The 12224-nt window shown below is 45.7% G+C and overlaps 1 protein-coding gene across 5 annotated transcripts; it reads right to left on the bottom strand.

Moving 5' to 3' along the window:
- Window positions 1-2384: 2384 nt before the first annotated feature.
- On the bottom strand, window positions 2385-10242 carry HAUS4 (HAUS augmin like complex subunit 4). Of its 5 annotated transcripts, XM_081229666.1 has the most exons (11): window positions 10046-10240; window positions 8878-9006; window positions 8294-8378; window positions 6677-6812; window positions 6456-6587; window positions 5980-6114; window positions 4739-4835; window positions 3710-3855; window positions 3440-3570; window positions 3010-3078; window positions 2385-2858 (listed from the first exon to the last, which is right to left on the bottom strand). In XM_081229666.1, the coding sequence occupies exons 2-11, from the start codon at window positions 8891-8893 to the stop codon at window positions 2675-2677; spliced, it is 1131 nt and encodes a 376-aa protein (XP_081085792.1). In that variant the 5' UTR covers window positions 8894-9006; window positions 10046-10240; the 3' UTR covers window positions 2385-2674. The 5 variants fall into 5 exon arrangements, with proteins under 5 accessions (XP_081085792.1, XP_081085795.1, XP_081085793.1 ...); XM_081229669.1 differs by lacking the exon at window positions 5980-6114 and having other exon boundaries at window positions 10046-10242; XM_081229667.1 differs by lacking the exon at window positions 8878-9006 and having other exon boundaries at window positions 6677-6819; window positions 10046-10238.
- Between the last annotated feature and the right edge of the window lie 1982 nt (window positions 10243-12224).

Below are 12224 nucleotides of genomic sequence, written 5' to 3' on the forward strand. Positions count from 1 at the left end.
AAGTTGGAAAGAGAAAGACAAATATCATATGATATCACTTATATGTGGAATCTAAAAAAATTATACAAATGAACTTATTCATAAAACAGAGACAGACTCACAGACATAGAAAACAATCTTATGGTTACCAAAGGGAAAAGGGGAGGGAGGGAGGGATAAATTAGGGGTTTGGGATTAACAGATACACACCACTATATATGTAAAATAGATAAACAACAAGGACCTACTGTATAGTGCAGGGAACTGTATTCAATATCTTGAAATAACCTATAATGGAAAAGAATCTGAAAAAGAATATATATATATATATATATATATATATACACACACACACATATTCAGTTATATATAACTGAATCTATTCAGTTATATATATATATATATATATATATATATATATATATATAAATAACTGAATCACTTTGCTATACACCTGAAACTAACATGACATTGTAAATCAACTATAATTTCTTTTTTTTTTTTTTTTTTTTGCAGTACGCGGGCCTCTCCCGTTGTGGAGCACAGGCTCCGGATGCGCAGGCTCAGCGGCCATGGCTCACGGGCCTGGCCTAGCTGCTCCACGGCATGTGGGATCTTCCCGGACCGGGGCACGAACCCGTGTCCCCTGCATCGGCAGGCGGACTCTCAACCACTGCGCCACCAGGGAAGCCCTCAACTATAATTTTAAAATTGAAGGAAAAAAAAAAGTATCCTGGTGCTTGTCATACCATTCTTTCAACTTTTCTGTAGGTTTGAAAACACTCCCCCAAAAATGTTAGGTTAAAAATTATAGTATAACTAAGCAATATTGACTGTTTCTGAGTTTTTACATTGATCTATGTTCGGCTGACCCCGCAGGCCTGCAAGACTTGTAGCTGCCTCGAGACCGAAGAAATAGCTCAGAGTCAGTGACAGAGACATCAGTGTCTTATTGGACAGGGAATCTTACACGTCCGCAGCAAAAGGGTTCTGGAGCAACACCCCCCAACCCCTGCTGATGGCAGAGGGCAGGCAGGACATGGCAGCAATCTTCACCACTTGGGGGAGAAGGAGGCTACCATTTATAGGGGGAATTTAAGTCAGGCTGGCTCATCAGCTACCAGGAAAACCAGGAGCTAGGCACATCCCTCACAGCCCCTCAGGTTAGCAACCGTCAGGAGGGCAGATGTTTCCCTTAAATAAACTAGCAGGTGGACCTGTTCTGGCCTAAGGATTAGGACGATTACTAGCTGGGGCTGGGGACAAGCATGTTCACATGAGTAGCGTGCAGGTGAAGCAGGGACTGGTCAAGCAGGGGATGTACAAAGAGCAAGAGAACAGCCATCTTGAGTGGCCTGACCATACAATCTAATTGCTTTTGTTCATTTTGTGTGGGCCAGCACTTGCTTATAGATAAATGGAAGTAAGCACCATTTACAGAAAAATTTAAAGTTGAGTCAAAGACCTTAATTTTTCCTATGAATCAATCCAAAACCATCATTATTTGATCTCAGCAAAAGAGCACGTTGAGACAGTCTCCCTGGAAAGTGGTTTGAGCAGCTGGGTAGGCCCTTCTAAATAAGGGTGTCGGTCTTGTGCTTGTTTGCAGTCCCTGACTTTGACACCAGCCAGGGCCCTGCCTTTTTCTAAGCTAAATAGACCATAGAACTTGGTTCCTCAGGGTGATCTCCTCCCACCCTCTGCTCTCAGAGAAAGAAGTAACCCTCAAACCACACCAGAGGGAAGCAGGAACACAAATGCCTCGTGTCCTTTCCTGTAACCGAGCTGGATGCCCTGCTACTTTATCATACCCGCCCCACTAAGAGCCACAGTGACAGAATAGTTCCCTATCCATCTGAGCATCTAGCACTCCTCTGGAGACTATAGTTCTTCAAGAGCAAGACCAGTTTTAATCCACTTCTGCTAAGAACGAAGCCTCTAAGACCCCACATGGGACTTCCCTGGTGGCGCAGTGGTTAAGAATCCACCTGCCAATGCAGGGGGCACTGGTTCAAGCCCTGGTCTGGGAAGATCCCGCGTGCTGCAGAGCAACTAAGCCCATGTGCCACAGCTACTGAGCCCACGTGCTACAACTACTGGAGCCCGCGTGCCTAGAGCCCGTGCTCAACAAGAGAAGCCACCGCAATGAGAACCCCGCTCACCGCAACTAGAGAAAGACCGAGCACAGCAACGAAGACCCAACACAGCCAAAAATAAATTAATTAATTTAAAAAAAAGAGAAAGACTCCACGTGGGTGGGCTGGCCCTTAAACCTCTCCCCCTTACGGATCCATCTCTATTTGGATCCACTCAGTTTCCCTCCTTATCCATATAGCCTTTTTTTTTTCCATATAGCCTTTGATATTCTTTTTTTATCTTTGCCCAAAGGAAAATGACTAAAATCCTCAGATACAACATTATCACTTTATTCAGGAGATAATCAAGTATGATACAGGGCTGACACTGACAAATAGCTGTACAGAAAACTATACAAATCTGTTACATTTGCTAGAAGAGACTCTCATTGTAAACAAGGAAGAAAAACCAGGAGGGTGCCTAAAGGACTGCAGTGTTTTGAGCAAGTGTCCCCACGCTCCCTTGAGTGAAGGTGGGCTCAGGTGGAAGTGGCCCTTCCAGCAGGAAGAGGAGGAGGCAGCCCCTACGCAGAAGCTGAGCCTCCTGGCCCCGGCCACACTCAGCGGCAGGCCTTGTTGAACTCCTGGAGGGCCCAGCGCTTGTTCTCAGTTGCCTGCTTGAGTTGGGTGTACTCTTTCACCAGCCTGTCAAACTCCTCCCCGAGGACCTCATAGGTGTTCAGGACCTGTCGGGACTTTTCCATGTCCTGCTGTTGTAGGTGAATGGCCCCCTCCAAACGGTCCCTAAAAGCCCAGGCACAGAAGATACAATATAAGGATCTGGTTCCTCAGAAAGTACACAAGAATGAGAAGGCACTAAAATGAATGAGTCTGGAGGGTGGAGGGTATGGGGACCAGGTCTGAATAGCTGCGTCAGGCTCTTGGGAGTTCTCACCTAATGAGACGATGAACTTCCACTTTCTCATCAGTGTAAGTGTCAGACAAAATCTTGAGCTCTTCCATCCTGACCGAGGGAAGAAAGAAATGTCAAGCTGAGGATCCCTGACAGCAGCAGACTTAGGAATGGGACACAGGACCTGCCAATGGTCAAGGTCCTGTGTAGAGCAGTGACAGGATAAACAAGGTCATTCCAAATTCCTGAGCAATTTAGCTCACAGTAAACCACCTATTTCAGAGGGCTTTAAAATAAAAGACCCAAGAATGTTGACAGCTTTAGAGTAATCCAAAGGCTAATACTGCTGTGTGACATTTACTGAACACCCACAGGGTGCCAGGCATGATGGAGACGAAAGAGATGAGGGCGAGGGTTAGAGTGGGTGGTGTATGAGATGGAGTCCCTCAGATCCGCGGCGCTCACAGCTCACCGCAGCTTAAGGATCATGGCGCTGCACTTGACCTCCAGGTACTGGGCATTGATACGGTCCAGCTCAGACTGAGTCTTCAGCCGGTGCTCCTGAAGAAGCCTCTGCAGCAAGGCCAGGCAGCGGAGAAGTACCTGAGCACCCGGGAGGCAGGAGCAAGAGGGCGGCCACGGAAGAGAGTAGAAAAGAAAGCAGATCAGAAATCCCTGGCTTCCCCAGAGGTGCCCCTGGGGTCAGGGTGAAAAAGGAGGCCATCCCACCGCCCTGCCAAACCTGGGAGTAGGTGGCACTCTTCTTCTCCAGCAGCACCATCTGCTCCTTCTGCTGGCTCTTGGCATCCTGGCACTGCTGCTTCTCACCCACCAGGACCTCTGCGAGGTTCCATACCTTTGCTGCCTTCAGGGTTTCAGTGTCTGAATCTGGGCAGAGACAGAGCGCTGGATAGGAAAACCCTAATTGCTCCTGCCCTTTGAAGGCCATGTTTCAGTGCCCCTATCCGATATCTAACCCTACAAATTCTGTCTTCCTCCAGGTTTTCTTCTGATGGCCTGGTAAAAACAGCCCAGTTCTCTTACTTTCCAGATTTGGCCCTTAATTCTTTTTTATTAATCTTTTTGTAAAACCTATTTATCTATTTATGGCTGTGTTGGGTCTTTTAAATTTTTTTAGTTTATTTAGTTATTATTTTTGGCCGCATTGGGTCTTCGTTGCTGTTCGTGGGCTTTCTCTAGTTGCACTGAGCAGGGGCTACTCTTCATTGCAGTGTGCGGGCTTCTCATTCTGGTGGCTTCTCCTGTTGCGGAGCACGGGCTCTAGATGCGCGGGCTTCAGTAGTTGTGGCGCACGGGTTCTAGAGCACAGGCTCGGTAGTTGTGGCGCGGGCTTAGTTGCTCCACGGCATGTGGGACCTTCCCGGACCAGGGCTCAAACCCGTGCCCCCTGCATTGGCAGGTGGATTCTTAACCACTGCGCCACCAGGGAAGCCCTGGTCCTTAACTCTTAAATCATAGAAATAAAGACAAGGTCAACTCCTATTACCTGAATTGTACTCCCTATTTCATTCTGATTCTCTTAAGAACGAACTATCTTTCCCTGCAGCAAGAGGACGCTGCCACTTTGCTGAATAAAAGAAGTCCGTACAGAATTTCTTGCTTTTATTCTACCAGCAAGGAAACAAACAAGTAAACATTTCCAACGCTTCTCAGCTTCTGTCCCAAATCTAAAATTCAAACACATTATTCTCAAAAGAGAAGACCAGGAGCCCTGAAGGCCAGCCATGAACAGAACACAGCCGGCACGCACCTGAACTGGGATTGTGGTAGCAGAGCAGAGTGAAACATTTCTTCTTGAGCTGCTCCTCCACTTCAAGCAGGAGTCGGGCTCTCATCCACACAAAATCCTACAGCCACGGAAGTGAAAAGAGAGATGCAGACAGACTGCTGGAACTAGAAAGATCCAGTCAATGAATATGTGATGACTAACAATCTCAACGATAACCAAAGAAAATGCATCAAGAGACATCAGGGAGATTAATTTTTAACCTATCAAATTAGCAAAGAATACGATGACTGTCAAGATCCCATGCTGATGAAAATGTGGGGACCTAGGTGCACTGGGAGTTCCTCTCTGGACAGCAGTTTGGCAATATGTACCAGTGTGTTCTATGTGTGTAGCCTGTGACCTGGTGATCCCACTTCAAGCACTAACACTCAGAAAATCATCATACAAAGACACGTATGAACTAGCATGTTCCTATCGGTGTGGTTTCTACCAGCAAAAATGTGGAAATAACCTTACATTAATATCCATCAATAAGGTTAAGCAAATTATGCTACATCCATACAATGGAATTCTATCTGTAATTTAAACTGATGATATAACAAGGACTCTGAGCACTAACTATGTGCCTGGACACTGCTGAGAGTGCCTTAGGAAGGTGGGAGGGATAAATTAGGAGGTTGGGATTAACAATATACACACTACTATATATAAAATAGATAACCAACAAGGACCTACTGTATAGCACAGGGAACTCTACTCAATATTTTGTAATAACCTATAAGGGAAAAGAATCTGAAAAAGAATAGATATAAATATACATATAACTGAATCACTTTGCTGCACACCTGAAACTAACACAATATTGTAAATCAACTACACTTCAATAAAAAAAAAGAGTGCTTTAGGAGGTATCATCTTATTTACAATTATTTGAAAAGTAATATATATACCTTAAAATAATCATATACTTGAAAAAAGTCCCAAAATATATTGTGAAAACAGATTATACTCTCTATACAGGTATGGAAGGTATAATACTATTTATGTCAAGCTGTATATAATAATACTGCATTTATTTCTAGATTTAGTATCTCAGCTTTTACTTTCTTTCTTGTAATGTCTTTCTTATTTACTTGAGTTTGACCACCATGAACATGTTTCATTTTTATAGAAACAATAAAGCTTAACCAAAAAATGTTTAAATATATGGGAGAAATTAAGCCATTTCCCTTCTTTGGTCCCAATATCTGCCCCCCGCCAACCTCTGAGGGTGGCATGAGCTCCAGAAGGTCCACCTTCTCCAGCCCAAGCAGTGGGGGCACCTCCCTCTCTTGGCTGGGACCTAAGAGCTGTGTCAGCTCAGTCACGAGCAGCCGCTGTTCAAGGGTCTCATGAAACTGAGAGAGAGAATAAAAAAACAAAAAGAAGTTACTATAAAACTTCCCCCACCCCACCTCCTCCATCCTCACAAACCAGTTTTTCACACATCTTCCAAGTCCTCAAACGTGTCATCCCCTTCGGATAACTTCCCAGCTGCCAGTACTTTCTCCTGTCAATCTTTCTTTTCAAAACCCTGACAACACAGCCACCTCTTCCCCGTAACTACAGTCCCTTTCTTTCTTGATAACCATTACTCAAAGCTCCTATTTCCCCCGGATCATAGAATCAGTTGAAGCCACAGCTGGTCTGGTCATTCCTACAGCTGGTACCAAGGCCTACTTCATCTCTCCTGCCTCACCTTTTTGTCCTCAGAAGTTAAATTTCTGTCTTGTGTCTTCACATAGTAGTCCACAAGCAGCTCTTGAATGACTCTCTGTAAAATTTCAGACCTTAACCACGTTGTCTTATGCAATCGAACTTCCTTCCAGGCCTAGAAACCAAAAAAATCCCAGGTAGGAACCCCTCTTTCTCAGAAGATATTTCCTTCCTCCCTATTAGCCCTTCTCCCAGGGCCCTTACCTGAGCCTGCTCCTTTGCCAGTGTGAGGCTTAAGCCACTCTCGTCCATGTGTTGTGAGAGACTCAGCAGCAGTTTGCTGAAGTGTGGGTTCTGTAACAGGTCCTCTTCACTCAGGTTACAAGGAGGAGGCTGTTTGCTGCACACTTAAAGGGATGTCCCCCATAGGGACCAAAAAGCAAAGACAGTATGGACTCAATTTATATAACTAAGCATAACTCTTAGCTTAATACTCACTTCCAAAAAACCCCTAGGTTTTTGGTAGGGAAGTTTTCTAAATCGAATGAAAATTTTAAGAAAATCAAAAAATAGGGAATTCCCAGGAGGTCCAGTGGTAAGGACCCTGTGCTTTCACTGCCGAGGGCCCGGGGTTCAATCCCTGGTCAAGGAACTAAGATCCCACAAGCCCTGTGGCGTGGCCAAAAAAGAAAGAAAGAAAGAAAAAAATCCACAAATAAACTAGAGGCAATACTCAAAGTAACAAGCATTTATATTATATACAAGGACATTAATCAAATATTAGAGAATGAGTCTTAAAAAAACTAAGATCTTAGAAAATGGAAATGCAGTTGGAAAATATTAGACAAAGAGAATCAAGAATAAGGGACTCTGGTATACCACAGTACCTAAAATGCCTCATTCACACAGAATACCTAGAGCTCTTGAGGAAGGAAAAAAAAAAAAACACATGTAAAGTTCCCTCTTTGTATGTGATCTCTAGTCGCATAAGCAAGACTGAGAGAAGGTATATTCTTAACAGTAAAAAAAAAAATTTAACTAACCAAATTCTCCTTATTGTAAATAGACTGAGTAACCCATGTGGGTGCAGAACAGCACACGCATGAGAAAAAGTGCAAGAAGTCAGGATCCACTGTTTATTCCATATGCTCAAAGGGCTTTTTTTCCATCTCTTTTCCCACGTGCTTTCTGCTGAGGTCTTCTGTTTTACTCCCACTTACCAAACACTTACATTTTCATTCTTTGGACCATCATACCAGAGTCCTTTTAGAGAATAAGAAATCTCTCTTTTTTTTCCCCCAAGGCATTGAAAGATCACTATGGAAATGGTCAAAATACAGAAGATTCAAGTTTTTAAAGGATTCAAGAAAGGATTTGAGATATGCAAAGAATTCAAGATATGGAAGGATCTGAGACTTTGGAGGACAAGATATGAGAAAATTCAAGACACAGGTAGGAAGGTAGCTTTCAAAAGTTCACTGGCCACGCTCATCTTCAGGATATGCTTGCTAACTCAGCATGGGAGCATCTTGAAATTTTAGTCTATTGTACTAGCAGGTACCGAACAGGAGTCAGTATAATCTGTCTGCCAATAAGAGAGTGTTTAAGAACCTTCAAGTATTCTAGTTTCTCTAGAAAGTTAGGCTTCTGTGCGAGAAACCATACTGGTGAACATTATAAATCCTTTTTTTATTCTTTTGGCAACGTCGCATGGCATCTCAGTTCCCCAGCCAGGGGATGAACCCAGGCCATGGCAGTGAAAGCACCGAATCCTAACCACTGGACCACCAAGGAATTCCCCCTTTTTACTATAGACGACAAGACCCTAGATAAGACTTCTCTGGATAAGTCCTCAAACCTCTTTCAAATGGCTACCCTTACCTTGTTGGAGTATTTCCATCCCTTCTCCAGATGAGCAGAAATCCCCGGATGCCATCTGCTTTTCTTGTGATTCTTACCTGTCCAACTGAGTAAAAGAAACAAAAAGATAAATAAACTGGCTTGGCTGCTCAAGAGAGACAACTACCTTGGGTTCAAATTTCTGTCATCTACAAGCTGGGGAGGAGAAACACCTCTTACAGGGCGGGGACTATGTCACACATCCTGGGTCCTGTCTGAAAAGGAGCCTCCTTGGGAAAGAAAACTTTCCAATTCACTAGTCTAAACAGGAGGATGGCCCCCGCCCCCCACCATTATGTCTAAGGTTAAAACTGAGCTGCTGCTTTCTAGTTATGAGTGAACTGGGAAAAGGGGGGAAAAATCCAGGTCTGCTTTTTTCTCCAGTCAAATAACTCAGCTATCAAATTCCACAATAGTTTCTTGTGCTTCTTTAACATGTCCTTTCATCTGAGATCTGTTGGTAGTTTTTGATCATTAACTCTAGAAACATCCTTCTGGAGTGACGAATCATTCCATACTTGAACAAAAACAACTGGTTTTCACATAACAGCGTTAGTAAAGAGCACCTGGAGGAAAGAGCATGACAAGACTGACAGGGAGGTCAGGGCCAGAAGAGGAACTCAGAGGTGTATTAATGCGTCTGAGGCCGGGAGGACGACGTGAGCCGTCGGTGTTTTGCCAGAACACGGAGTACACTGAAAAGAATGACATCAACACAAAAGGGCAGTAAAGATGGGCACAGTTTGGACTCTGTGGAGACAAAATTTTTCCCTTGACATGACTTCCTATTTTCTTCTTTCTTTGCTCCACCCCCTCCTCTCTGCAAAGTATCAAACTCCAAAGGGAAGCTGAGCCTCCCAAAGCAGAACAGACATAGGTTACTATGATTTAACACTTCATGTTCACAGAACATTTGGTTTACTCCCTGGTTTTATGAGTAACATCAAAGTAACTACTCATTTGTGTTGTAACATGGTCTAGAGGGGGACGTAGCTGAGGTAACAGAATGCTAAGACTTAATTTGCGGCTCAGCCGTTGCTTCTGTGCGAATTTAAGGGAATTGATTTTTTGTGCCAAACTTTTTCCCACCTGCAAAACTGAGATAACGATTCCTGCCTTGGACGAGACATTACGAATTAATAACACAATCGACTTGTCAACAAAAGCCACCACTTAGTGTTTTAGCATTCTGTTTATCACGGATCTAAGCTTGCAAATAAATTTTGCAGGGAAACTTCGCCCACGGAAATGAGGACCAACCCAAATTTCAAAAAAAGTCAGCTGTTCTTCCCTCCCTAGGGGAAGTGCCCACTTGGGGTTTTTTAGGGTGCTTTCCTTTACCCTTTTAAAGTGCTACAGGGCGTGAACGGTGGCGGCAATCAGGCTCGATTCTCCACCCTTTGCACTCAGACGTGTTAAAACGGTGATACAAGGACCGAAGCATTTAAATGTTCTGACTCAGGCGTCTTTTAAATTCTTAGATCTGTCTTTACACGCTGCACTGAACGTTAAATTGATTTTACAGGTATTTTCACAAGATGTGACCCTTACAGGGCCCGAGATGAATCAAAATGCGGCGCGGGCTCTCCAGCGCCTACTTTCCTTCCGTCTGGGCAGTCAAGGATTCCCAAGGCCGAGGGCGGTCTCGGCGACCGGATAGCCGGGACTGGCCAGCTTGACCCTCCCAGCGCTCCTCCTCCCCACAGCGCCGCCCGCCGACCCTCCGGGGCAAACCTGCACAGCGTGGGCAGCTGAAGCTCCCGAGGCAGTGCCGAGGGGGCTGGGGCGCGCAAGCCGGCGGCGGCAACACCCGGCCCCCGGCCGCGCCCGGGCTCCGGAACCTCTCCCTCGGGCCGGGCGCAGGGGTTGCGGGAAGCTAGGCCGGGGAAGACCGCGCGGGGACGTCGGGGGAGGGGAAAAGGCCGAAAGCTCACCGGAGGCAGTGGTAGGGGGCGGGGCCCCGCTCGAGGCGGGAACGCAGACTCCGCCCTCCGCCTCGCTCGCGCCCTTAGACCCCAACGGCCGGAAGACTGGGTGTTCGGAATCCGGGCTGGGAAAGGGAGACGTTGTAGGCAGGCTTCTTTGCCCTTTCTCCTGGTTACCTTCCCCCATGTTGAGGGAGAAAGTTGAGAAGATGGTAATAATTGCCGGCTTCTACTGAGGGCCCACGATGAGTCAGACTATGCCAAGAGTTTTACTTGCCTTGCCCCGCCCCGTTTAGTTCTTAGAGTGTCCTACGAAGTCACTATCATACCCATTTTACAGAGGGGAAGACTAAAGCGCAAAGAGGTTATGTGGCTTGCTCAAGGTCGCGGCTTGCAGAGTGTAAACCTGACCCAAGGACCCTCTGAACCTTCCCAGACCTGCCGCCCACCCCGACCCTGTCGGCAAGTCTCCTTGGTCAGGCGCTGCCAGCCCTGCCCCTTGGGTGGGCTTCCCATCCAATTTCCTCCCCCTGGCTCCTCCTTTGCCCTCTCCTTTACCTCTCATCCTTCACTAAAACCCCTGTCTTCTTTTTTTAGACCATGTGGACGTTTATTGTTTGCTTAACCAGAAGTCTGGAGCTGGGGGTCCCAAGGCTTCTTAGTAGCTCCCTGGTATCAAGGTTGTTTGCAGTTCTCTTCGCAATCCCCTCATGGTCAAAAGGTGGCTTCAGAAGTTCAAGGAGTACGTCCTCTCAACACATCCCAAGCAAGACGGAAGGGGAAGAGCCTTCTTCCTGTAATAGTCAAGGAAGAAAATCTTTCCCAGAAGCACCCAGCAGACTTTCCCATATGTCTTATTGCCAGGGTGGGTCACCTGCCCACCCCTAGACCAGTGAGCTGGATGTCTTACATTTGCCCCCCAGATCCACCTTCTGTTCTTCAACCTATGTAGAAGGTAAGGACTACCTCAGGACTTCAGGGTTCCCATATTCCCTGACTGGTATCAGCCAGTGGGGGATCCTAGCAGGAGGTGGGAGGGAGAGAAGACAGCGATGGGAGGAGGAGGACAATTCCCCTGACTTCCTCTCTGGCCTTGACCTCAGGCTGGCTATGGACTTTGACCAAAGGTCATTGCTCCTCTCAGGGGGATCTCCCCACCTCTCTCTGTCTTAACCCCCACCCACCCTTTTTTCAAAGTCGACTGGAATTAGGTGAATTATTTTTAAAATATTTGATGCTAAGTAAATTGCACCAAGGTTATGAAATCTCTTGCATCAGAGAAGCAGATAGTCTGGGGTAGAGGGAAAAGAATCTCAGGGCTAGATGTGCTGGGTGGCAGAGAGTTTAACCTTTTCTTTTGGTACCAACTAGAGAATTCTGCTAGCAATATATAGGGAAATAGGGTGATTCGGTGCAGAAATTTTTTACCCCTGGTCATCTTGTCAACTGCCACCTTTCATGCTTAATGTTAAAGTGCTGTCATTTCCTAAGGCTTTTAAAGATCATTTATGCTTCCTCAGTTCTGTAGTGCAGCGTCATTAAATATCAGGCATAATGTCCTTAGCAAACAGCACTTGGAACAAAATAGCAAGCATGCTTTGGTGACTCAGAGCTGATCAGAAATCTACTGAAATTTCATGTCTCATAGTTGCCAAATTTTCTAAACTGGTACTACAGAGCTTTGGCTAAGCAGCTCTAAAGTACTGGGGGAATGAGGAGGTGAAGGGCACAGAGGCCTGTGTCTTCAGGTAAGAGGGCAGAGGGGAGAGCCTTGGGAAGCCTTGAATTGGATCAAGCCTTCACCTGCAATTATCTGTTCCATCTCTGTCTCTAACAAACTGTGTGACCTTGGGTTTCCAGTTCCTTATCTGTCACAAGGAAGAACTAACATATTTCTAGCTCCTCCAATCTCACAGTGTTGATGTAATGATCAAATGAGATAATGGCTGAGATAATGCTTTGGAAAGACTATCAAAGTGAGGTGTTTT

This window comes from Mesoplodon bidens (assembly GCF_964165515.1).
Source record: "Mesoplodon bidens genome assembly, chromosome: 3".
NCBI classification, from domain to species: Eukaryota; Metazoa; Chordata; class Mammalia; order Artiodactyla; family Ziphiidae; genus Mesoplodon; species Mesoplodon bidens.